At 40.2% G+C, this 27,934-nt stretch overlaps 1 protein-coding gene across 34 annotated transcripts in view; it reads right to left on the bottom strand.

Annotated features, from left to right (window-relative positions):
* Nucleotides 1-27,934, bottom strand: part of LOC101949767 (SWI/SNF-related matrix-associated actin-dependent regulator of chromatin subfamily E member 1-related-like) — a 52,703-nt gene that overhangs the window by 12,051 nt on the left and 12,718 nt on the right. For 9 of the 34 annotated variants that reach the window (XM_065598228.1, XM_065598230.1, XM_065598237.1 and 6 more), the window contains 3 exons: nucleotides 26,165-26,273; nucleotides 23,820-24,012; nucleotides 11,919-13,078 (listed from right to left, as the gene is read on the bottom strand). In XM_065598228.1, coding sequence (XP_065454300.1) covers nucleotides 13,024-13,078; nucleotides 23,820-24,012; nucleotides 26,165-26,273 — 357 coding nt within the window. In that variant the 3' untranslated portion in view covers nucleotides 11,919-13,023. The other 25 variants (XR_010601934.1, XR_010601938.1, XR_010601936.1 and 22 more) reach the window with 16 other exon arrangements.

The raw sequence follows: 27,934 nt of genomic DNA, 5'->3' as shown, positions 1-27,934 counted from the left end.
ATCCAATAAATACTACAAAAATGGATGTGTCAAATCCCTATTAAAATATCTTTTGATTTTGCCCTGGCCAACGGGCTTTTATGTATCCTAGAACATGTTAATTGCTTATTTATTTAATCACTGGGAGAAACTCAGTCAGATACAATGATGATGAACCAAGTATAAGCTTCTACACTCAATATACAGTATGTCTCATTTAATTTAGATAAGTAAATTGCCTCTGTGGCATCATTAAGTAATAATGTTATATTTGAATTGTTTTTGTTTTGATTAATAAGATGGAGAAATGCTGCAGCTACTGCTCTAGCCAGAATTTGCTTCTGTCTAACTAGGAGCATACTGGAATTTTATAAGGGTGAAAGAGTTTTTCCCCCCACATAACAACTTCACTAAGAGCCAAACACTGCTTCTACTGATATTGTTAACTGCAGTGGCATCAGCATTTGGGCCTATGAGAACTGCAGTGGCCTCTGCATCAAAATATCTTTCACTCTACATGCTACTGTCTAAAATCCAATCTTTCCCAGCGTACCTGGATACTTGGATCAGAAACGATGGCTCAGATCATTATAAAAAAAGAGGCCACCAGTGACGTTTGGATTTGGATCTGAAATTTCCTAAAGTTAGGTAATGTTAGTAGGGGTTTGGTTCTGGCTGAAACTAATTTGACACTCTTCAATATAAAATGTACATGGCTGAGCCAACTTCCCTTATTTTAGAATGAAATAATCTATGGCTTAATTGGGGCCCATAAAAAATGTCATGTCTTCAGTCAATTGGTACATTTCATGCAGCTGGGCCCCATTAACCTCTTGAATTGCAAAATGTGCTACAAATTTTCTCATGTAAACCAATAAAAGTAATTGATATTAAAATGAAGACGTAATCATTTGCACGTAGTGACCTCTAGTGGAAATGAATGCTATATCCATCAACAAATGATTCATCAAAGCCTAGAGCGTTCTATCCATGGAGCTGGCTGCCAGCTTAAAAAGACATATATGCCACATGTTTTACACAATATATGCCTAACTGTCTTTTATGGATTACTAACTCCTACCTCTCCTTTAAAAAAGGGAAAAAACCCAAACCAGTAAGAGGAAAATAGAACTTACAAATCTGCCGGTATTTCTAAAGAATTTGGTTTAGCTTTTCCTTCATGTGCCCATGAGATATTTTGGTAACTATGGGAATTTCCAACACCCTCCAAGAACCCCAGAATGTAAAATGTTTATTTCGCCTTGTGAACCGGTGTAGCTCTGCATCAGACTTATTGGCTTCTGAGCTACTGTTGTGACACTCACACAAGAGTGCTCTAAAATTCACAGACTCACCAAATACATTTTAAAATGATTAACCCCAACAGAATAAAACTTTAGCTAAGCACAACCTCTTGTTCAGTTGCTCAGTTTCAGCCCACACTGGTCTGACTAAAGCATTTCTGTCTAGCTGCAGAGTGAAAAACTTTTCTGCTGAGGCTCCCATCTGTGCTCTTCTAAACTGCACGACACAGGCACAAGCTAACTACTCTCCTCCTCCAAGAACACAAGCTGTTTTGCTTGGCTCCAAATCCTCACTTGGTACATGCCAGCAAACTTATCCCCATATTTCTCTCTCTCTCTGTAAGGTCACATATGATCCCTGCATAGGAAGCTTAATCAGCATATCTTAATTTTGAATACCTTTACCATAAAGGATGTTGTAAGATATTTTTAGGGTACAATTAAGATTTTTTACAATGTGAAATTGCCATATTATAAAATAAGCTTCTGACCTGACTATAAAACATAAGACAAAAAATATATTAGGTGACAGTCTACTCTCACTTATTTTATCACTGTAACTTGACTGGGGTTTTGCTAATATAGAGGAGAGCAGAATTTGGCCCATTATTTAAAACCTTAAAAGCATCTGACATTTATAAAGCTCCCACCAGATGGCGCCCAAAAACCTCATTCGTCTCTGCTAAAACATTCTCTACAGTTAGAGGGAGAGGGTAAAAATGCATATTATTTGCCAGGTGATACTCATGGGAAAATTTGAGTCTTTATAGAAAAGTTAAAGTAATTAGAAAAAGCAGCTTCCCCAAACCCTCATATTACAAACATCAATTCAGCTATATCACAAAGAGGGATTTGTAAGCTCTTTGGGGGGCAGGTACTAACTTTTTGTTCTGTTTGTACAATGCTAGCACAATGGGGTCCTGGTGTCTGACTAGTGCTCCTAGATACTAACACAATATAAAGAATAACAATACATTCTCAAGGCGGAGTTTGTATTGGTTCATCTTGGTTCATCTGTCAAAGGTACTTATATGCCTCCACTGCCTAGTATCTGAGCCCTCCCAGTCTTAAATGTATTTATCCTCACACTACCCTATTGAAGTAGAAAGGTGGTATTACACCCATTATACAGTTAAGGGAAGTAAGGCACAGAGGCCCAGATTTTTAAAAGTACTGAGGCACCTAACTCCCACTTATTTTAACAAGAGTTAGGCTCACTGTTCAGTGCAAAATAAATTTGATATAGATATAGAAATAGCCCTAGCCCAACCTCTGGCTCCAAACACACCCACACTTTGGATGAAGTTTGGATCTGGATCTGGGTATTAGCCTGGGATTTGGGAAACCTGGGCTCAGTGTCCTTCTCTGCAACAAATTCCCTATGTGATCTTGGGCAAGTTGATGTTACTTTTCAAATGAAATACTCCTGCTGTCTGTCAGATCAGAGTGGTTTACGCTTGTTTATATTTAAAGAAACGATCTCTGAAGAGTAGAAGGGAGAGTACTGTTGCTGGGGTCTTCTTATATTTTCTCAGCAGTAGAGAAGCTAGCACTGGTAACATCCGCACTGTGATTGGGGTCAGGACCATAGATCTGTAGTTAATAATAGATCCCACAGGCACAGCTAAGACCTGGATATCAATACTCAGTCCTGTACTTGGGTGTGTGTGTGTGTCTTGATATCAGTACCAGAGCTGAGAGGGAGCCCTTACTAGTGCTGGTCTTTGGTACTGGGGTTGACTTGGCTTCAGATGCGCTGGAGGAGTCAAAGAGCCTGTCAGACTAGCCTGATCAGGTCTTTCCATGAGATTTAGAAGAGTCAAATGGCCCATTAATCTTTTTTCCTCGTTAGGTTTCTCCTGATCTGGTGAAGAGGATGGGTGCTGTGAATCACCCTTGCTACAGTGCTCACTTGTGCCCTGCCTTAAGAAGGTAGAGGTGGTACCAAGCTTCAATGCCAAAGCCCCAGTTAGTACAGACTTCAGTTTGTGGGACTGATGGCTTGTCAAAGGAACAGAGGTTCCCTTCTCAATACTGGCCAAGGGAGCTTTTGGGGGAGAGTCTGTACTTACTGGGGCACTGAAGGAATGGAAGTTTTTGTGCGGATAATCCCTTTTTGGAGTCCAAGGTACCGTAGGCGCCAACTCCATGGGTGCTCCACGGGAAAAAAACAGTGGTTGCTTAGCATCCACTGGCAGCCCCACAGATCAGCTCCTCCTGCTCCCCCCCAAGCCCTTCTGCCCACCAGTGGGTCCCGCTGATCAGCTCCTTCCCCTCCCTCCCAGCGCTTCCCACCCGCTGTGATCAGCTGTTCAGTGGCGTGCAGGAGGCTAGGGGTGGGAGGAGTGCAGGCAGGAAGAGATGGGGGAAAGAACAGAATGGGGCAGTGCGGGGGCAGGAAGAGAAGGGGGTTTGTGGGAAGGGGTGGAATGGGGGCAGGGACTGGGGCGGAGTGGGGGTCGGGCATCTCCTGGGAACATGGCGCCTCTGCGAGGTACATGTTTCTAAATCTAATGCTCCCTCATTGATTGTTCCAACAGAACAAAGTGTTAGCAGAGTGTCTCTGGAAAGGTGGGTTCTCTTGGAGGAGGACTGATATGCTGAGCAAAGGCTTGGAACGGGGCCCTCACTCGAATAACAGAAATGGGTATGTCCAAAGGTTAAGGGGCTAAGACCACTGCCTGATGAGGAGGGCTTGAAACCTGGTTTGGGCTCAGTCATTTGGCAGAAGGTACTGAGGCACTAGAATGAACCACATTATTAAAATTAAACTCATTGAAATAAAAACAAGGATCTGCCAAAGTCCAGGAGAATGCTACAAAGAGAGGTTGCTATGAAGCAGTGGGCAGACCTGGCAGAGTTCTGTCTCGCTGCCCCAGATGGCAAGAGGGAACAGAGGGTGGTCGGGGATGCTCTGTTCTATAGATCTACAGGTGAGCAGGGCACGAGGACACGCAGAGCACAAGCATGGCTCCAATGGACACTGCCGCTCAAAGATTCAGCGCTTATACACATGAGGAACATATGTATCTAGAATGGGCCACATACAAAGACTCAAAGAAGAATCACATTTTGCACTCCCCTCCAACCTAACCCCTTTCTGTGTTACTAATTGTATATTAGGGCTTGTCTACACTGGCAATTTACAGCGCTGCAACTTTTCTCGCTCAGGGGTGTGAAAAAACACCTCCCTGAGTGCAGCAAGTTTCAGCGCTGTAAAGCGCCAGTGTAGACAGTGCACCAGTGGTGAGAGCCGCGCTCACAGCGCTGGTAGCTATGCCCCTCGTGGAGGTGGTTTTTGTAGAGCGCTGGGAGAGCTCTATCCCAGCGCTCTGCCGCAACTACACAAGCCCTGTTAAAGCGCTGCCACGGCAGCGATTTAGTGTTGCCAGTGTAGACTAGCCCTAAGATTAGATTTAAAAATCTAACTTTATATACATACACCATTTATGCCCTTTAAAAATAACAGGAGGACTTGTGGCACCTTAGAGACTAACATTTATTAGAGCATAAGCTTTCGTGGGCTACAGCCCACTTCTTCGAATGCATATAGAGTGGAACATATACTGAGGAGATATATATACACACATACAGAGAGCATGAACAGGTGGGAGTTGTCTTACCAACTCATTTATGCCCTTTGTTTACTTTTTTGCTCTTCACACCGTTTTCACAGTGGAAACAGACTTGAGGTCTGATCCAGCTCCCACTGAGGCCAGAAGAAGCCTTAGCTTACACAGAAACAGAACTAAGCCATCATACTGCAGTTTCACAGTCTGGCTGTCTCATCCATTAGTACAATGTTGCAACAATGAAGGTGAATGTTTGAAGGCAAATCTGTTTCAGTTGTATTAAAAAAAACATCAGGAGTACACTTCTATAAAATTTGTCTTTTAAAACATTTGTTTTAAAACAAAACTTGAGTCACTGGGATCCACAATGTAGGTTTCTTTTTAATTAGAATTAATAACTGTTTAATTAGAATGAATAATTGTTTGCTTGTAGAGGGATGCTGTCTGTATCATAGATGGAGAGATGCAAATTCTTATATTTCCCCCTCACTTGAACCAACTTTCCCTCACGACATTGCAGCAAAACGATCATCTTTTAGGATGAGGGCTTAGATGAAACTCCATTTGGAGACCATAACTGACTAAAGGGGGATCATGTTAAAAGATGGGCACTGGCTGTTCCACGGGAGGAGTGGACTTTCCCCAAAGAATGTCTGCTCCATTCAACACCTTGGCTTGTTCAGGACTTAATGTAAGCTTTGAAGTCCAAAGCCTAGTATGAGGAGGAGAGGGGAATATTACTTGAAGAAGAAAAATGGCTATTCGGTCAAGCCAACAAGTATTGAAAATCAATCCGTTTGCACAATGAAAGATTGAAATGAATTACAATTGCTAAGCTAAATTGAAGATAACTGTAAGAAGAATATAAAGAGTTATCAAGAGATTAACTACTGAGTGATTTGATAAACATTACTAAAATATTTTTTCTTGACTCCTAATACTATAGTATCTGAACACTCATGGTCTTTAGTGTATTTGTCCTCCTAGAACTCCTGTGAGGTAGGGAAGTGCTTAATATCTCCATTTTACAGGTGGGGAACTGTGGCACAGAGACACCTATTCATGCACTTACATTCCATAACTATGTCATACTAAGTTTAAAGTCTTATCTCACAAACAAGCAAATCTAAAGCAAAACTGCAGTCACTAGCAGTAGGACAGGGTACTTGGCAATGTGATTGTTCATTTATTTCATACCAAAGGTTAGAACTAATGAAACTGATAGTTCTTTTTAATTTTCTAATGTAAACACAACTCTTGAAGTCCTGTGGGCTCCCTGGGCATCAAAGTGCTCATGATGGAATCCTTTATTGTGGTAACAATCATACATTAGACATTTCACACCTACCCTTTCTCAAGGGAACAGTGTGACTCAGGACAGACCCATTGCCACATATGACAGTCAAGCTCTTGTAATTGATGGTAGGGGACTTCACAGTGCTTTCACGAAATCCTCCAATGTCCTAAAGTGGGAGCACAATCTTCCTTGGCTGAGGTTCAGCCTTGCACATGTTTAAAAATGTTTGTGCTTCCTTGCTAAAATGCCATTCAGAAGAGTGGATGGGGTGCAAGAGCTACTTTCATCCCCATCCAGTAGAGACAGGTGCTGCTGGTTAGATCCCTGACCACATTGGGTAGTGCTCACACAAAAACAAATGTACATTTTTCATTTTGCTAGCCATTTAGCTAAAAAATAATTTAAAAAGTCAATATGCTCAGATAGCCCAAAGATTAGGAAAAAGGATATTTTATATAGCCACAGTAAAAGATGCACCTAACTATTAACATGGGTTTAAGAGGTCAAACTCAAATTGTGGTCTAAGTAGCTACAATTCCATTGATCTGCACCAGGTGTATCAGTGTTTTCCTAGATTCCAACAGAAAGTTTCAGATCCCGAACTGAGCTAGGTATATCTTACAACAATCTAGCTTGTTACCAGAAATGCATAGTAAAGAGAGTTATGTATACAGATTATTTATACAGTTGCTTATACAGATTAAAGACAAAAGAGAAAAATAAGGCTAGGGTTGTGGTGTTGTTTCAATTAACCTTCAAATCTTTTTATTGCCAGAACAAAAAGTTATTTTGAGTGAGTTTTTTTCAGTTTCTCTCTCTTCCATAAACCCCAAAGACAGCCCCCATTTTAAACACCACCCCCAACTTATTCAGGAAGCATCTATTACAATGAAGTATAGTGGTCACTTGAAACAAAGGCTGAAAAGAAAGAAACAGAAAGTTCTGTGGGTTATTCAAATGATAGCAGCAGTGCATATTCCAGCTGGCAGCTCTGGGTCATCTTCTTTCTGCCTCTTCTTAACTGCCACGTAGTAGATGTTGCCAGCAGACCTCATTGGGACCTTATAAGAAAATTACACTAATGCAGCACAGATCAACAGATGAAAAGATTGGCCACTGTATCCACAGATAGATTACAAGTGCTGTTAGAGGTTGTTTTTCATTAATACTTTCCCTAAGCATAGAGGTGCACACAAAAAGCGAGGAATTGCTATTTTCACTAGCTGAAGTATCTTCTACATTCTCCCCTTTACCCCATAGTAGGTATTTTTATTTGCTGGGATGATTTCCAAATTGTATCAGAGGAATTGTTCTGCTCCAGGCTTTATCTCCCTTTAACTCATTGTGTGACTTGGGCTAGTCCTGTAACCTCATTTTCCTCACATCTGGGTAGCTAAATGAATCTTCACTCCCCTCTCAGCTTTCAGGAAGCAGAGCAGGGAATTACAGCACTGATCTGTGCTCCCCCCCCACTCTCCACGCTCTAAAACTGCAACTGAGAGAGTGCAGGGAGCCCAGATTGAAGCTCTTATCCTGGAACTGCATCACTCAGTATCTTGCTGAGCATCAGAGGACTGTTATATGCTGTGAGTAAGGCTACGATTTTGTCATGGAAGTCACGGAGTCCATGACTTCAGCCAGCGGTGGCTGGGAGCTGCGGGGTACCTGTGGCCCCTGAACTCCAAGCCGCTGCAGGCGGCCGGGGACCCCCGCTACCCTCAGAGCTCCCGGCCACCACAGGCGGCTGGGGGGACCCCGCAGCTTGGTGCCACAGGTGAAGGGGGACCCTGGAGCTCTAAGCCCCCATGGGTGGTGGGGAGCCCCAAAACTCCCAGCCGGGCTCCCAGCAGCTGCCCAGTGGCTCTCCATTTTGTCAAGGATATTTTTAGTAAAAGTCAGGGACAGGTCACAGGCTTCCATGAATTTTTCTTTATTGCCTGTGACCTGTCCCTGACTTTTACTAAAAATATCCATAACAAAATCTTAGCCTTAACTGTGAGCCAATAGGGTGCTTGCTGCACAGGCACACATCTTCAAAAGAACCCCGCAAAATGCCTCACGTGTCCCTGAATCATCTGGTTCTACAGAATGGAAAACTGGGGCAGATCTGTCACTGAAGTGTCTGGGAGAGCTTAACTCACTAAGAGGAGAGGCACAAATTGAACCCTTCCTGAATAAGTAACAATAAATAAATAAATAAATCGCTCAAATTTTTATTGCATATTTACAAGTAATCTGGCCCTGACAGAATAAATACCTACAGTATCTTATTTATATAAAGTATGGATAATTCACATCGCTTTTTCACCTGTATAGTAAAGCTGTTTAATATGTACACACACACTATGAGTTAATGTTTAAAATAGAGGGGACTTTTCCTCCATTAAATATATAAATTGCTCTCTTTAAAGTTATCAAATTAAAACAGCAGACTCCTTTATTCTAGAATAGAGGCAATACTTACATCAGAAACTTTATCTGATGATGCCACCATGCCATTTGAATGGATTATTGTTTTGGAGTGGGGTATCTTACAGAACAAACAGAAAGACATGGTCCTTGACCAAAGAAGAACAATCTAAATATCTGCAAAACATATGGAATACATCATATGAACAATCAAAAACATGAGCAACAAATTTGTGCATTGCACTGAACTTTTACATCTTTTTTTATTTAAGAAATGAGGGGTCGGTTTCAGAAGACAGGTGAGATGTGGAGGTTTGAGTGTAGGGTATTCTGTTATGGAGGAAAATTAAATAGTCCCCAAAGAAAAATGACCAATCAGTGCACAAGTGTTTATTATGCAGAGAGAGAGAGAGAGAGATACAAACTCACAAAATATTGCATCCTAAATTCCTCTACTTCCAGCATATTTAGTTCAGATTCTCAATAAAAGAGAGTTTTCCAGACACACAGGAACCCCCTCCTGGAAGATTTAACTGGGTTAACTCAACTTCTTCATTCCCTGCTCCAAAATCCCAACCTTTTTGGCCTGTCCCAAGGGAAAACCTCCTCCAGCATTAACCTTGGAGACAAAACTTTGCTTGAAAAAGCCTCTACTGAGAAGTAAAACCCATAATAGAGGAAAGACTGACAGTTCATTACACTGAACTGTCTAAACAATGAAAGCAAAGTACAAACAATTCACACATGGACTAATTCCTACTAGTACACCACCTCAATTAGGCCAAATAAAATCCCTTATGTATGAGTGAAGGTAGCTGCTCTCTTCTTTTAGGTCCTAGGCAGCTGCTCTGTCACCCATACCATCATTTCCCCCCCATGAACCCACTTTAATCTATGGTTATTTGCATGTGGAAGAGTCTATCAGAAAACACACTGGGATTGTTTAAGAATAATTTAGCCATTCTGTAATTACATTTGAATGGATAATTATATTGTAGACACCTTGGGCAGGGAAAAGGTGCTTTTGCTTTTTTGTCAAAGACCTCTACTGGTATAACTCCACAGGATGGAGTTATTGGGCAGGTTTCCTGTCCAAAGGGCAGGGGGGCAAAACTAAGATGAGGACTTGTCCTTTCTCATCTTAATCTTCTGCTTTTATATCAGAGGAAGTATTGTATTTTGAACTCAAGGCAAATAATGTTGTCTAAGTATGTGATATTAAAGGTGCTTTGTTTCTAAAACAATATTTTAATAGGAAACAATCCCTGATGTCAATTTGAGATCTCAGTCCCCAATCATGCAATGTGTTGACTATCTCCCAATAGGTATTGACCACCTCCAGCTTGCACAGAAGTCAATGGGGTTTTAGACAGCTCAGCACCTTGCAGTAGTAATCTTACACATTAACCTTTTTTTATTGGTCGAGTATCATGCTACTTTTTAAATTCAATTAAAGTATACGGCACAGAATTAGAACTGAATGTCCAGAGCTATGCTGGAAGACTCTACACCCCCCCCCATTGCAATTAAATAAGGAGATAGTATCAGCCTCCAATATTATGGGTCTCACCCATCATACGTCGAAATGGTCAAACTTTTTCAAAATTCACCATTTCGATGAAATTTTTCAAAGAAATTCCAATGAAAAGCTGCAGGATGAATTTTTTGTCAATGTTATGAAAATTACATCTCATTTTTTGACCAGGTCTATCAGAAAAATAGACTTTTTATTACAGAAACTTTTTAATATGCAGTATACTAGATTTCCCCCCTATTCTATAATGTTACTGCTAACACAATATCATTTTTTTGGTATAATTTAACAGTTTGCTCTCATACACAGGGCCAATACAGTAGCCCTCACTAAGCGGGAATACTCATGTGAGTAAGAGCTGAAATATCAGTCCCATAGTACATCCTCAGTGCTGCAGACCAGATCTATAAAAACGATTTTAATAAAGGGAAAGAGTATTGTTACATTATAAAATTAATAAAAGTACTTCTACTCAGTGTTTATCCTGAAAACCCCTTCCTTGTATGATTAGCCATTACTCTTGTGAGTAATCACTTTGACATTAATCAATGGTATTACTCACATGAGCAGGAATTTTGCAGCATTGGGTTCATTAATTAATCTTGGACATCCTTGAAACAGGTTAAGTATACTCATTTTACAGTTAGGAAAAAAAAATCTGACAGATGACATGATTATCATTAAAACCAATAATACAGATATCTATGGCTAGAAGTCATTTCTACAATAAGGTACAATTGCAAAGTTCTGCCACTAAAATGTCATCTAATATAGATTTTAAAGACAGGTTTCAGGGTAGCAGCCGTGTTAGTCTGTATCCTCAAAAAGAACAGGAGTACTTGTGGCACCTTAGAGACTAACAAATTTATTAGAGCATAAGCTTTCGTGGGCTACAACCCACTTCTTCGGATGCATATAGCATATAGCATCCGAAGAAGTGGGTTGTAGCCCACGAAAGCTTATGCTCTAATAAATTTGTTAGTCTCTAAGGTGCCACAAGTACTCCTGTTCTTTTTATAGATTTTAAAGAACATCCTTCATCTTTACAGCTGGGCTGAAAGCAAATCACAATTTTATGCTTCATATTTACATGTCACATCAAATGTTCTTGTGGGTTTTCAATGAGCAGAATCCATCCCAGAAGTTGTACCTTCAGTTTTCCATCATGTAGTAATTTCTACAAGTCCTATGAAAGTAGAACCTGACTGCACTCTCCTTCAACTCATGCTTCCCCCAAAAGGGTATATAGGAGCAAAGCTTCACAAATACTTTCTGCTGAATATAACATGAAAAAAGGGCCCAGAAGATGTACACTGTACATTCTGAGCCTTTCATCCATCAGGAACTCTGTGAACAAACAAGCTTCCTGATTTATTCTTCCCTCAAATGCCTATATTCGCCATCCTGGTAAAGACTTTTGCAAGAACCTAGAAGACCATATCATCACACTCATCTTTTCCATCCTAGCTATTTTTATTTTCAAACTTCAGAGCAGAGGAGTGTAATTTACAGCACTAGCTAAAAGGGTATATTGGTTTATGCTTCAGGGTTAAGGAGAATGTAAAGTGACTGCAATTTATTACTTTAATACAACAGCTTATGAAACACAACCACTAGTTTTAGATGACTGAGTTTACCATAAAACAGCCATAAACAAAAATAATGATATTCAGTAAATCATGTAATACCAGTCATATTTTATGTGTTTCTGAAGAACACAGAAGGCTACCTAAAAATAATAAAGACTTGGGAAGATATTCATGGAAGAGGGATGATGTTTGTTAGAATTTTCCCATCTTTTCAAATCTTAAATTTCTCTGTAAAAAAAAAAAAAAAAATCCAAAACAAGCTTAGATTTGGAGAACTGCACATTGCAGTAAAAGCTGTATTTTTTTCTGTGTGTGTACATACATACCTGTAGACATACAGATAAATGTACTCAGTACTTTTATTTGAATCTCATGTACAAAATGCATTTATATGAATTTGAGCAGTTATCAAAGCAAGTGTTCAGTGTATTCTTTTGAACACTGCAAAAATGTTCATAGAATCATATAATAGAATCATAGAATATCAGGGTTGGAAGGGACCTCAAGAGGTCATCTAGTCCAACCCCCTGCTCAAAGCAGGACCAATTCCCAACTAAATCATCCCAGCCAGGGCTTTGTCAAGACGGGCCTTAAAAACCTCCAAGGAAGGAGACTCCACCACCTCCCTAGGTAACACATGCACTCTGAACATGCACTCATAGTTCTCCTATTGTGCTTTTCTTTGAAAACAACCAATAAATTAAATTTAATCAAAACAATTCTAATAAAACATTGTAGTTAAGATCTGAATTGCTCAAAAGTAGGGAAATTCCAATCTAAGGATCCTGTTACAAACTGCATACATCCATATGCCATGCTGCATAGTTCCAATTCAGCAAGGTATTTAAAGCACATGCCTAGGAGCTCCACACATGATGAGTCCCATTGATCTTAATGGGAATACTCACATGTGTAGTTTGGCATATGCTTAAGTACAGTAATTCACTGAACTGGGGTGTGCTGATATGAATGCAGAAAATTTTACCACCATATATAATATCTTGTGTAGCTAACTGCATGTTCTCAGTGGGACCCGTACAAATTACAGTTGCTGTGGGAAACATAACTTGATATTTTAAATACACTGAAGAAAGAATATCCAAACTACAGTGCTGAATTAACTTTGGTTTTGGAATTTAATATATGGAACATTCTTCTTAATTTTTCTGAAACTCACATTTGGATTGCAAAAGCAAAACAACTGATGACAAGAGGTTGGGGGTGAGGGGGAGAATGTTAGTTTCTGGACCAAGGTTCCTTCAGCCCTTAAGACATCAGAGCCATTAAACAAGACGGTGTAAATGCCAGCTGTTGTTTGTTTGAAAGGATACAATGTTCTTCAATGACAAAACCACTCTTCTACAACAAGGTCAGATTGTTTTATGCATGTGTTGCTATGGTGAGAGAGAAAAGAGTTGATGAAAAACTGGATGACTACTTGTCTCATTGCAGAGAAAGCAACAGAAATTGAAGATTAACATACTCTAGACCCATCATATATTGTACCCTATGCACTTAATATGCAATACCCAAGCATACAAATGGATACTTTCAACATTCTGTAAGCCTTCAAGATGTAGAATTTAACCAATTACAAATTATTCTTTCATATCATTCAGCTACACACACCTGAATGAGTGCAGGTGTTCTTGCCACCTCATTCCCTCGGAAATTTTGCCCAAAGTGGGAGGCAGCTTTAGTTAATAGCTGGAGCACCACTAGCCAAAGCTGCTGAGGAGGTGGTACTAAATCAGCACTTGTAGGAGATGACCCGTAATTCTCATAGTACTTTGAATTTCCGATACCTTTTAAAATATCTTGTTTTTCCTTCTGTCCATCTAGATATGAGGGGTTTTTTAGTGTGCTCTCTTAGCTGAGTCTAGTTGCTGTGGAGATTACAGACACTTACTACCTTTCTCCCACTGCCTGAAACTGTAGCCAGAATGGTTTCTTTAAAACTATTTTTTATTTTCCAGCACTTCCCTGTGACAGTGTTGTCTCCCTTCAATACACATTTCCAAAAATGTGTTCTCCTGATTGTGAAGCAAGAACTGAGAAATTGCTTCCTGCCTCTATTATCTATTTCCACTTCCAACTGTCTCCTGACTCCATCCACATGTTCTTATGGCTCTTTCACTGCACTGCCTCTGCACCCTCCCACATACAAGTGTCCTGGGTCATCCTTCTCACCTACCTCTCCAATTATCCTGATTCCAGACTATGCAGAGGTCCCCAAACCTCTTCCCCCAGATGCAGACTCCCTCCTGTCTTTTGAAAAGTCTCCCAGTTTCTCTCACATCTACTTTCATCACAAGATTGCCTCAAATTCCTCCCCAGCTGCCTCTGAAATTCAGGTTCCTCACTCCATCCTTATCCCAGTTGTAGATTCCCTCCCACAAAATCTCTTAAGCTCCCTCTCTAATTGCCTCCCAGCTGCATTCCCTCCTCTCTCACACATCCTGGGGGAAGATCTGCAACTAGTATAAATTATCTTATCTCCAGCAGACAACAGGTCTGACCATTTACACCAGCTGAGGACCTGCCATCTGATATTTGTATCATTTCTGGTCATCGGAGGCAGGACTAGTGCAAAGGAACTTTTCACATTTTCATATCTGATACAACAACAAACACCTTCCGCTTGTTTGTGCGAAGTATTCTGGAGGAAGAAAAAATGCTAGACTTTCATCCCAGATAGGCAAGTGATGCAGATGGAATAGTTAAATCAAATAACCACAATTCCAGCTACATTTTAAAGTACAATCACACGTTTTATTTATGCCAGTGACAAGTACAATACTACTTGCAAAACAAATGATTGTAATTTAGTTTTATGCTAAACAAGCATGTTTAAAAAGCAGCTACTTTTTGTTATTAACAACCTGACAACTGGTACATTTTAGATGTTCACTTCTATGCAACTGCAGAGTATTAATATGGTGCCAGTTTAAAGTGAGGAGCTACTGCTGGATAATGAAAGGTAATGAAAATTGGGAATTATAGCAGCCGTAAGCAAAGTAATTTGAATAAGTACTGGACAAAATTATTTTCATATGGAAATAATGCTCCCAACTGACAAAAAGGGTGAAAAATTGAGCTGTTCTTTGCAAATATAAAAAAGTGTAAAAGATTTAATAACTACAGATGTTTCCACTCAAGGCTCTATGTGAAGGTACTGTAACAAAAATAATAGTCTGTTATATATTCGTGATCATCTCACTGCCTCCATTTTTTGGTCTTTGAAATTTTCATATGTAATAAAGCAACTGTATTGTTTGACTGTTTCTGAAGTGTCAATGACTTCATATAGCCACTTAACATAGTACAGGGCTGCACAGTCTCACTTTATGCAAAACCCTTATTATAAGTACTTATTAAAAAAAAGAAAGGTGAGAAGATTCAGACATCAAGTTCAGTTGTGAGCAAAGGGAACCATACATCAAAAGAGCTCTCAGGCCTTGGCTTTTAGCATATTGTAGTTTGTATCAGAAAGTGTCCATAAGGCTAAATCCTGAAGGTAGGGCTCTTTTTGGAGTCAAGGGTCATTTTGCCTGAGTTAAGGATTTCAGTATTTAACCCACAGAATTTAGAAATGGAGGAGATCTATTAGGTTATCTTATCTAAGCCATGGAAGGCAACACAGGATTGTTGCATAAAGAACATTAAGGAGCAGATCTTGTCCTGCTGAAGTCAATGAGAGTTTTGCCATTGATTTCAATGGGGCCTGGATCTCACCCTAAGTATTTTGTTCAGTCTAGTGCGGGGTCGGCAACCTGAGCCGCTCAGCCCGCTGCTGGTCTGGGGTTCCGGCCGCTGTCCCCTTTCCAGCCAGGGTCCCGGCCATCGGCCCAGCTCAGCCTGCTGCCAGCCTGGGATACAAGCTGCCAGCCCCGCTCACCTCGCTGCTGGTCTGTGGTTCCAGCCACCCGGCCCCTTGCCAGTTAGGGTCCGGGCCTCCAGTCCTGCTCAGCCCCCCTGCCAGCCTAGGGTACCGGCAGCCAGCCCAGGCTCTGCTCCTGGCCTGGTCCCAGCGCTCTGCAGCCCTTATCAAAAATTACACTACAATTAGCTTAAAAACTTGAAAACTTAAAAACTTTGTTTGTATATTACAGTAATCGTTAGAACATGTATAATGTTAATAAATACATAGGTTTGATGAAACAAAGTAGTTGTTCTTATGTGCCTGTGCTTAATTTGTGTTTTCGATGATTTACCTTCTAAAAAAATCTCACGTCTTGCACCCCCTGGGGGTGCATGCACCCCAGGTTAAGAACCACTGCACTAAACTGATAAGATCTGCATTTTAATTTAATTTTAAATGAAGCTTCTTAAACATTTTAAAAACCTTGTTTACTTTACGTACAATAGTTTAGTTATATAATATAGACTTATAGAGAGAGACCTCCTAAAAATGTTTAAATATATTACTGGCATGCCAAACCTTAAATTAGAGTGAATAAATGAAGACTCGGCACACCACTTCTGAAAGGTTGCCGACCCCTGGTCTAGTGTCAGGTGACAAGCAACAGGGGTTCTATCAATTTGTCTTTCCTTAAAAGTCCATTTCAAAGTCTAACAGATCTCATTACCAAAAGCTGTTACTTGATATTCACCCTAATTTTTCCTTTCCTCAGTCTTATCCGATCAGCTCTAGTTATAACCATTGAGACTACCCTAGAACAATTCTTTCCTTACTTGCTTTTTATACTCTACAAACACTTGTACATAGTTATCATATACCTCTATTGTCTTAGAGTCATGCTATTCCTGTTTAGCTGTTTCATTCTTTCTTCATATATCAAAGAATATATGGGGGGAGGGATAGCTCAGTGGTTTGAGCATTGGCCTGCTAAACCCAGGGTTGTGAGTTCAATCCTTGAGGGGGCCACTTGGGGATCTGGGGCAAAATCAGTACTTGGTCCTGCTAGTGAAGGCAGGGGCTGGACTCGATGACCTTTCAAGGTCCCTTCCAGTTCTAGGAGATGGGATATCTCCATTAATTTATTATTTATTTAATTATCATTACAGTCTCAAGAATTTTTGTTAATCTTCTCTGGACTTCCTTCTAGTTTACCAGCATCTTGACCTACCTCCATATAACAGGAGTTGTCTCACCACTGGTGCAGAGAGAGCAACTATCATCTCCTTGATACATGATACCACTGCGTATATGCAACCCAATACACAGACTGGCTGTTTTGCTGTTATATTGCATTGCTGTGCATTATCACCTTTGGATCTTTTTCTAGCATTACTGCTTTTCAAGGATCTGTCCCCCATTAAGCATATAATGGTTGGATAATTTTTTTCCAGGAGGATTAATTTTTCCAAGATGAACCTTGTTTCCTAACTTTCTATCCATACTTCTATGCTACTCAGTTTTGGGCACTTCTGTTCTCTCTAGGTCAATCTGCATTCTTTATTTGTCCTCAACAAAGACATCTCAAATTCTAGAATGCCAGATTTAAAGGATATTGCGCTCTATCACTGAAATAGTTAATGTACAGCTGTGGATCTCATTATTACATGAACACATTTATATAATTTTGCAGGGAGTTGACATAAGTCAGACATGTGGAGGGAAACCATGGTTGTGCAACCATCACATGATCCCACTGCAAGAGAGAGGTGATGGCTCGAGGCCTGGGACTTAGGGAGGGGGTATGCAAGAAGAAATCAGGAGGGGTCAGAGATGCAGTTGCCTGGTAACTGTGACAGTCAAAAGCTCAGTAAGATATGGTGGGATCCAGTCCAGAAGGGCTTTACATTTTCGTTTCCTTGTGGTAACTATTCCAGCTTTAATTCAGAACACTTGAGCATAGGACCATGGGAAGCAAAAGGACTATAACTAATCTGGCTAGCAACAGGGTGAGGTCAGAGAGAATGATGCTTGTCCAATAATGTAAGGAACCTGGACAACAAAATGGAGGAATTAGAACACCCAGTACAGGACGTGACACCAGATATTGAAAGAATAGAAACATGATGGAATAGCAATCGTGACTGTTATTCAGGTATTGAAGGGTATGTGCTGTTCAGGAGAGAAAGAAGTAAAAGTGAGGGTGGTGGAGTTGCATTGTGTATCAATAACGTGGTAGACTGTAAAGAAATAAGAAGTGATTGCATGGGTAAAACAGAATTGTTTTGGATCAAAATAACTTTGGTGAAGGATTGTAGTAGTTCTATAGCAGATTCTTAGGGCTTGGTTGGCATATGGATAGAGATCTCTTTATTATTATTAGAGCTATAAATATTACTGGAAACTGTGTCATTACAGGAGACTAACTTCCCAAGTAAATGGGATGACCTGGGTAAATATAGGCCTGTCAGCCTGATATTGATCCTGGGTAAGATAAAGGAGCAGTTGATGCAGGACTCAGTTAATAAAAAATGGTAATTAATGCAAATCAACCTGGGTTTACGGAAAACAGATCTTGTCAAACTAGCTTGATAATCTTTTTGATGAGATTACACAATTGGTTGCTAAAGGTAAGTGTTAACGTAATATACTTAGACTTCTATAACACGTTTGACTTGGCATCGCATAACATTTTGATTAAAATACAAGAATAATATAAAATTAACATGGCACAGATTAAATGTATAAAAGCTGGAATATTATACAGGAGGAACTGAATGACCTGGAGGACTGGAGTTATAGAAGTAAGATGAAATTTTATAGTACGAAGTGCAAGGTCATGCACTTAGGAATTAATAAGAATTTCAGCTATGTGCTGGGGACTCATCAGTTGGAAATAGAGGAGGAGAAAGTCCTGGGTATATTAGTTGACCACAGGATGACTATGAGCCAGCAATATGATGCCAGCATGAAAGAGGCAAATGTGATCCTAGGATATATCAGGCGAGATATTTCCAGTAGAGATAGGAAAGTATTAATGTTATTGAGAAAGGCACTTGTAAGATCTCATTTGGAACACTATGTATAATTTTGGTCAACCATGTTCAAGAAAGTGAATTCAAACTGGAACAGGTGCAGAGAAGGGCTACTAGGATGATCAGGTGAATGAAAGCCCATCTTACGAGAGGAGACTAAAAGCTCTTGGCTAGCAAGATGAAGGCTGAGAGGGAATATGATTGCTCTCTATAAATAAATCAGGGGCGTAAACACCAGGGAGGGTATTTAATCTCAAGAACAATGTTGGCAGAAGAACAAACAGTACATGACTAGTACATGTAGGCAGGAAATTAAAAGTTTTCTAACCATCAGAGCAGTAAAGTTCAGGTACAGCCTTTCAACAGAAGTAATGGGGGAAAACAACCTAACTAAATATAAGAGAAAACCTGACAAGCTTATGAACGGAATGTGGTTGCCTGTGACAGCAAGGGACTGGAGTCAGGGTGTCTATACTGCAATTAAAAAACCTTCCCCCTCATGGGGTCCTAGAGCCCAAGCCCAAATATTTACACCACAATTAAACAGCCCTGTAGCCTAAGTCAGCTGATGTGGGCCAGCTGCGGGTGTTATATTGTAGTGTTGACATGCTGTCGATGACCCAGAAGTCCCATGATCATATTCACAGAAACTATCTCAGAAGAAGATTTTAATGGTATCTGTTGAACAATAGTGAAACAAAAGATCAACCACAGGAAAAAAAAATTGACTTACTAGTGTCCACTATTTGCAGATGAAACTGGAACAGCATTGGAACCATATTTAAATTTTCAAACTCTTTTTCTAAAGTACCGCTATATGCCTTTATGGATGCAAAATCCGTTTCCAACTTCAACTGCTGATTCTAAAATTGCACAAAAGGTGTTTTAGCTTAAGAACATAACACAGTCATCTCGCAGTACATAAAAAAAATGAGAAAATAAATTTCATTTTTATTCCCAGATTTGAGCATTTGGCCCACAGAACCCATTTGCTAAATGGAACTAATCAGATAAATTCAGCATGGTAATGAAAAAGTTATTTGACTTTTGGTTCTATTCCCAAGTGTTATTCTGGTAATTTCATCATTTCTCATTTGTACAAAAGTGGAATCTGATAGGGGGAGGACAAATTATTTTTTCACTACAAAGGGGTTGAGATTTGCAAATGCAAGAACATGCATATGAATGAGAGAAACCAGACATCACACTGAGCCAGTTGATTAAAACTGAAGTACAAATTATTCGAAATTCAAGAAGTTGAGTAGTAATGAACATAATGGTAAAAATGAGAGACAACTGGGTAGGAAGCGATAGAAAAAGAGCAGCAAAGAAAGACCTGAGAATTAAAGTGGATCATGAAAAGAAAGGCCAAAGAGAGACCTGGTGTAAATGAGGAACTCCTTGCTTCAGTGGAGTTGACCTGCTGACAACAGGTCTGAATCCGGCTAAATTTAATGCTGGTCACAAACAATCAAATGCCATATTGGGCCTCAACACTCAAATTGACATGGACACACAAAGCCTCATTCTCAAGTGTCCCACTGAAATCAACAGGACTCCATGTGGGGGTAAAAGTCCATATGCCTGTCCGCAGGATCAGGCCGTTGGAATGCATTAACAGGAGTATTACCTGCAAGACAAATGGAGTGGTTATTCTGCTGTACTTGGGCCTCACCAGTTCAGTTCTGGACATTACATACCTCAAAGAATTCAGAGATGAATAACAAGAGTGATATAAAATAACAAAGGGACAGAGCCTCAGCTAGTTTAAACTGCTGTCGCTTCACTGAATTGAATGGAACTGTGCCAATTTACACCAGATCTCAAATGTTTTCAGAGTACAGAAAGACTCACCAGAAAATTCATATAAGTAGAGTAGGATTACAAAAGGAACAGAAACCTTAATGTCTGTGTGCACGCTTGATGTTCAGACATCGGATTATTTACCTTTAGATCCTCCAACTGCTTTTTTAAACTTTCCTGTTCTTCATATGCCTTTGTCAAACTTCTTTTTAGTTCACAAAGTTCAAACTCTCTAACTGTTAAAAAATAATTTTCAATTCAGTTTGTAATATTTTCTACATACCTTTGAAAAGAAACAGAACTGAAATTACAGCTAACCATACCTACACCAAAGTTGCCCACTAAGGGTCAATTTCAAAGTTAGAGGTCGCTACATAGCAAAGATATATGACAGCAAAGGTGAACTACTATACAGTCACAGCATGCCAGATGACTATCAAGGTATTGAAATAAAGATAAAATATGGTTACTCATCTTTTTGTAACTTGTTCTTTGAGATGTGTTCCATTACGCTGTAGTGTGTGTGCATTGCATACACCGGTGCATGAGAGTTTTTCCTAGTTGTATGCATAGGGGCGGCCCCACCCACTCTGTTCCTTGTGCTCCAAAGTGAGGGTATAAAGGGGCAAAGTTGCTCCTCCCCTACTTCAGTTCCTTTGCACCAGAACCAATGGTAGACTCTGATGTGTCAGGGAAGGAGGGTGAGTTGTGTAATTGACGTATGCAACACATCTCAAAGAACAGTTACAAGAAGGCAACTGTTTGTTCTTCTTTGAGTGCCTGCATGTATCCACACTGTAGGTCACTGCCAAGCTGTTACCCTAGGGGTGGGGCTCGGAGTCTCAGCGTAACAGGGACTGTAGGACTGCCTTCCCTATATCTGTATCCTCCTGGGATACAGTAGACATTGCATAATGCCTGGTGAACGTCTGAGTCTAACACTGTATCACTGCTCTACAGTGATCCATAATTGGGATGTTAGCCACAAATGCTGCTGAGGTCAAACATGCTTGGTCGAACGCATCGTAAGTTTGTCAGGAGGCATTACTCCTTTGACAGCATAACACTTTGTAATGCAGTTGGTGATCCATTATGAGTGACTCTCAGTTGTAACCAGATGACCTCTCAGACGTTCTGCATAAGAAATGCAGAGCAGGGCAGACGCCCAAAAGGGTTTTGTCCTATCCAGGAAAACAGCCAATGCTCTGCGGAAACTCTACTTGTCCTTATGCAGAGGATTATGGGTGGTGATAGAAAGGAACTGGAGGGTATATCTCAATTTCACCATGCTTAGCCCCCTCTTGTCTGAGGTGATGGCCTGCCAGGCATGTAGGAAAAAGGACAACCTGCCCCAGAAAGATGGGGACAGACCAATGAGATCCAGGTCAAATAGCATGCCATCTGAGACATAAGAGTAAAAATGACTAATTTGGGGCCTGTGGCTGCCAAGCTGAAGAGTGCAAGGAAGTAGAAGGCATCATTTTTCTGCTCTGTGACCTTGGTCAACCTAACAAAAAAGGATAGTATTACTGTTTGGGTTGGTATTGAAGACGATATCTTGTCTCCTCTGTCATCACCATATAGAGGCCCAAGGATTTCAATACTATTTGAGTCCACTAGTGTATGCAAAGCCTTATCTGTTTTAGATGAGAACAGAGCACATCCCTTGAAATGAAAGTCATCAATTGTCTGTTGCATCTCCCCAGGAATCCTGGAGGACTGCAGCCAGGAGGATCTGTGCACAGTCACCACTGTTGCCATGGCCCTAGCTGTAAAATCTGCAACATTTAAAGAAGCCGTAGAACTGATTGAGAAATGAGGCGTCCCTCTGCAATGAGTGACTGGAGTCTTTCGGTAGTCTGCCAGCAACCTGAGATATTGCCTCCCATTTTGAAAAATTACACTGTGACAACACAGTGTCATGGCTGGTAATGTGAAATTATAAACTTGCTGTAGAATACATTTTTCTACCAAGCTTTTTGGCATCTTTGTCCTGGAGGGTAGCCTCATCTCTGCCCTGATGGCTCCTCTCACTCACCACAGTCACAACAAGTGAATCTGGTGAGGGATATAAACAGAACTGTTTGAACCCCTGGAATAGAACCTGATATTTATGTTCTGTTCTTTTGACTACAACTGGAATGGAGGCAGGGATTTACCAGATGGTTTTGGACGGCTGCATAATGGCCTAACTTATGGGCAGGACAACCTTCCTGGTGCGGTGGCATGGAGAATATCAATCAAACAGTGTGAATGCCCAGGGAGGCTGCCATCTTCTTGAGGAGCTCCTGATGTATCTTACAGTCATCCAGTACCTGGGAGGATCTTTCTGGTACCAGGACCTCATCAGGTGATGAGCAGGATGCCTGCATGACCGGCAAGGGTGAAAGCTCCCAAGGTTGCTCTTTTGGCCCAAAATGGGTTATACTGTTCTGGAATGGGCTGAAAGAAGTCTTGAGCTTGAGGTCCAAAGGCTCACTGATATGAACCGTGACTGGTCTCCCAGTACTGGCAGGAGAAGGCCCCCTCCTGGAAGACCTACTTGTATTGGGAAGTGGTGAAGTAGATCTGGAACCTGGAGGCATCCCCCTGGGCATCCAGTAGAGGCACTGAGGGCACTGTAGAGGACTGGGCCCTAGGCACATCTGTCCCAAGCATCCCAATCCCTGGCTAAGGTCCTCTCAGAACCCTGTCAGTGAGTGCAGGAATGGGAATGTGAGGAAGCTCTAGACTCTCAGTATCAGGATACCTAAGAGTCTACCTTGGAGTCTGATGAGGAATCAGAGTATTCCAGGAACCAGGAGGGGTCCACGGTGACCAAGGTCTGGATCCATGTCAAGGACGCAATACTGGAGGAAGAATGGATGGCTTCCTAGCCACCAGTAAAGTGTGGCATGGAGGAGCTGGTATCAGCCCAGAAGATGTAAAGAGTTGGTACCAGGCCCAAAGGTGATGGAGCCTGACTAGAGTGTTCCAGTGCCAATGGGGAACTGCACCTAGCCTAGATGAGGGTCCTCAGCCTGAAGCAAAGGTGAAGGCAGTACTGACAGCCACAGCATAGCCTCTGGCATAGTTGGAACAGATGTAGGCTGCTGATCTGCAGGAATCAGGGATAACCACTCTGTTGCAGCCAACAAGGTAGCAGTCTCAACAGTCACTGGGAACGGACTGAATTGACAGCTTAGGTCTGTTTGTATGAGCCAATACTAGGAAGCAGCGAGGCAAAAGTACAGGACTGACCTTCTGTAGAAGAGTTCCACACTCCAGACTTTGAAGAACTGGATACCGATTTCTTCTGAGGCTGAGGCTGTTCTGAGGTAATGGGTCTCGAATAATATTGTCCTAGTGATGGGGATCACCTCTGGCTCCAGTTTGATGACATTTAGTATCAAAAAAAGACTTCTCTCTGCAACTTACTTTACAGAATATACAACTTACATTTCAGAAGTCTGAAGATAAACGCCTGCAAAAAAACAAAAATCAGATGACGCAAAGTTCTTCTGGGAGGTCAGGCCCCCAAACTGAAACAGATCTGTAGAGTCAATTTCTTCTTCTGACTCATCTTTTTCCTCCTTTTCTTCTTGCAGTTTCTGATGTTTAGAGAACTCAGCAGTTTCTTTTTCAAACTCTCCTGGACAAAAAAAAATAAAATAAATAAAACAATTAAACAGGTTCCAAAAATTAACTAATTCTTCTTAAATCAAAGACGTTGCTGTATTCCACATTTGTGGAATAACCAAGATTTGCCTGACTGTAGTTTAAGTTTTTATATGAAGTAAAACTTTTAGATGGTACAGTGGTGAGCACTAAACAGTCACCACATACCAACGGTTACCATGCGACAGCATTCTACATTTCCTTACACACAGAACAGGGAAAAATAGTGAACTATTCTAAATACAATGTTCTGGTAGCTGTTGATATTTTATTGGTGATGTATTCCCCTCGCTCCCTTTATTGGTGATTATACTTTTTTTTTTATACACAGAAATAACCTGATATTATATAACATTTATTAGACTAGCAAAACTTTGATGTGTAAAAGGGACCTTATGAAGTCAAATTGAGCCAGTAATTTACATTTTGTTAAATCATGGAAAAAAGAGACGATTCCAACATAAAGCTTCTGCAGAATAGCTGGCCTTTCAGCATGTTATCATCAGACAACCCACCTAAACTATCTAATAGACTGGATTTCAGACCCCATACTCAAGACCATGGCTGTACATGCTGCAGTCCGGTCTCTCCAGGGTACCTCTGAAATCAGTGAGCTTTATAGGCACTGAAGTTCAAAACACACTTTCAGAGGTCATCTTCTAGTATAAACTCGCAAGTATCAGTTAAATATATTTATCAATTGGTAGTAGAAATTTTTTTGTATAATAATTATAATTGGTCTGTTTTGGAAATACTGCTATACATGTATTTTAATAGTAAAATAGTACAATATTGTTGATTTTGTACAAATATATGTATATGGACTTAGAATAGAATAGCAGGGCTGGAAGGGACCTCAGGAGGTCATCTAGTCCAACCCCCTGCTCAAAGCAGGACCAATCTCCAGACAGATTATTGCCCCAGATTCCTAAATGGTCCCCTTAAGGATTGAACTCACAAGCCTGGGTTTAGCAGGCCAATGCTAAACCACTGAGCTATCCCTCCCAACCACTAATGTGTACGTATGTCACTACTTATTTTTCCCTAGAGGGTTTTGTGATTTTTTTTTTTTTAATTACTGTAGAACCAATAGCATTATTATCAGAGTTAAGGTTTTGTTGCGATGCCATATGCATTTCCTTTTCTCAATAAGAATAATGCATTCATTATGTGGGCTCCTTAAGATTTACAATGTGAAGCAAACAAACAAATAAAAGCAAATACATTAATAAGGAAATGCCTGGGTTTTGAAAGTGATATGATAGGCAAGTGTCCTGTTCACACTTAGCACCCTTATCCTTTTAAAATCAAAGTGGTTTTGGTTTTTTGGAACTGCCTACTCATTTTTTTTTAAATTTTTATTTTATTTTCCCAATTTTTTAAAGGTGGAAAGACTAGGTCATATCAAACAGAAGGAGTGGTAGTACTTGCCAAGCTATCAATTGTAGGAAACCAAAATCCCAGTTCTCCGACTAGTACTGAAATCGTAAGAAAATTGTGTCAGAGAAAATGAAACAGATCACTTGGTACGTTTGAAAGGGTGGTGAAAATCCTAGATGAGTCAAGCACGCTCCATCACAAGCAAAAATCAGAGTCTCCGTGCTTTTGTCATTGAAATATCTCATCTATGACAAGGGCCATCACAGAATGGAGTTTTGTGCCTAGTTTTAGAAATAGCAATTTCTTGAACATTTTATTATTCCTTTCCTTGAAAGCTGCCTGATGCACAAGCTGAAGTTCCTATGAATTAGAATTTTGTGAGATCACTGGGCTGCTAGAGGGAAAAGCAGATGATACAAAATATTAACTCACAAAATTATTAAGAAAAATTAGTCTAATTTTTTAATTTCTAAATACACTTAATTATTTAAAAAAAATTCCAGTCAATAAAAAATGTGACAGCATGATGATTTTTCTTTTTCAGTTACAAAGTATATATTTGAGAAAAATCAGTCTTATAATGGGACACCGATTATAATTATGAAAATGCTATGTGCTCTAACAGCCAGCTATTTAATACACTAGATTTGTGAACCATCTTATATTAGTACCATTACCAGTTGATAGTCCGTTTGAATTGCAAACTAGCTTGATTAGCATACAATTGAAAATCATTTTAACACTACCTGTTAAATTCTGTAAGTGTTGCTTTCCCATAAGGTGTTCTTTCTTGTTATGAAAAGAGCTGAAAAACTGGTTACATGTCCGACAATACAGGTCATTGCTTTCATCTCTCTGTTTTGATGAAAGAGGCAGAATAGGGAGAATTAGAAGGATCTGTCAATATCTGCTAAATAATGAGTAATTAAGAAACATTACCTACTGCAAGCAAAAAAATCAAAACAAAAAAACCCTGAAACTGCCTTTGCTCCTAATACAAACCAAATCCCATCAAGGCATGGGTCACAAAGAGATTTCATAAGACAATGAGAATTATGTAGGTTTTTGTTGGTTTTTTTTTTTTGGTTTTGGGGGCAAATCCTGACTCCATGGACACAGGTAAAACTCTCCATGGCGACAGTGATACTGGTTTAACTGGACTTCACCATAGGAGCTCATTTGCCCTGTCACTCTGGGGATATTCGAGGCTGCAGTGGGTGAAAGTGGAGGCAGGAGAATCCACTGCTATTCAAGTCTTTTAGTCCATTTTCTGTGGACTTCCACCCCCAAAGCAGCTTTGTTGCCTGGGGTGCAGGATTCCATCCACTTTTTCTCACAGGAGATCATCAGTACTGAGATAAGTTACTTGGGCTGTGCAGAGGATTTGGGCCTAAGTGGTTTTATTTCTTCCTTTAAGGAAGTGCTGAAATGTGCAATAATGTCAAAGGAGAGCACTATTATTGTCTTCTGGTTTACTGGTCAAGCCCCTAAGCTGATAACAAATAAATGTGCTGTAATGAGGGTTAGAAGTCACTAAAACAGAAGGTAGGTCACTATAAAACACAAACCAGGTGTAAAGTGCCACCCTGGGAAAAAGATGCTTACAGTTATCCAGATGTATGGTGCAGTATTAGTGCTGAGGCATGTACAGTGAATGAAATAAGAAAAATTAGGCTGCCACAATAGAGATATGCAGCCAAGAGAGCCTGCTTTAAGTGTGACAGAATAACATGCACAGTAAAACAACTGAATAAAATAGTCCATGTAAAGAGTCACTTTGATCCCGTGGAGAGAGATTGGCACTATGAGTATGGAGAAATAGTTTCTACTCCCAGCTCTTCAGCTAGCTTGGTAGCCTGCCTCAGGTCACACACTTATTAGCAGTACATTTGAAAAATAATTGAGTATATTCAATAGAGCAATTACTTTCCATAAATTTTTGTCACAGCTTTATGTTCAAGTGAATGCAGATTTCAAGTCGCCACAATTCCAAGTAAAAGAATTTGGTTTTGCTTTTTTTAAATCAGACAAAGGATTATATGCAACACTGATTCATGCACTGAGCATCGTCCATCCTGTGCACTGAATGAGGAAGAATCCTAATGGGAAAAGTAATATGTGATCATTTAGTTAAAGATTTATCATAGGGCTTCTGTTTTTCAGGGTTTAATAATTTTATTTTGGGGAGTTTATTTTTAGCAATTATTGAGTTTTCTGAAGATGTCCAAAAATTGCGGTTTTTTGGAGCTCTCTCTTTGTATATACTGTATTGAATAATGTAAATTATATACATTACTTACTACACTAGAATATACTAGTATGAGTAATCCCTTTGTAAACGTTCCATAGCGCCCTTTAATGTAGCACTATTTCAAACAGCACTACATTAAAGTGCACTAAGGAACATTTAGGCTATGTCTAGACTGCACATCACTTGCGGTAGCGTGTTGTGAATGTGTTGCTACCCGCTGTACTGAAACGCAGGCTGTGTCCACACTGTGGCATGTAGCTACACA

Source organism: Chrysemys picta, chromosome 5, assembly GCF_011386835.1.
Source record: "Chrysemys picta bellii isolate R12L10 chromosome 5, ASM1138683v2, whole genome shotgun sequence".
Taxonomy (NCBI): domain Eukaryota; kingdom Metazoa; phylum Chordata; order Testudines; family Emydidae; genus Chrysemys; species Chrysemys picta.
This window is presented reverse-complemented; position numbering and strand designations above follow the sequence as displayed.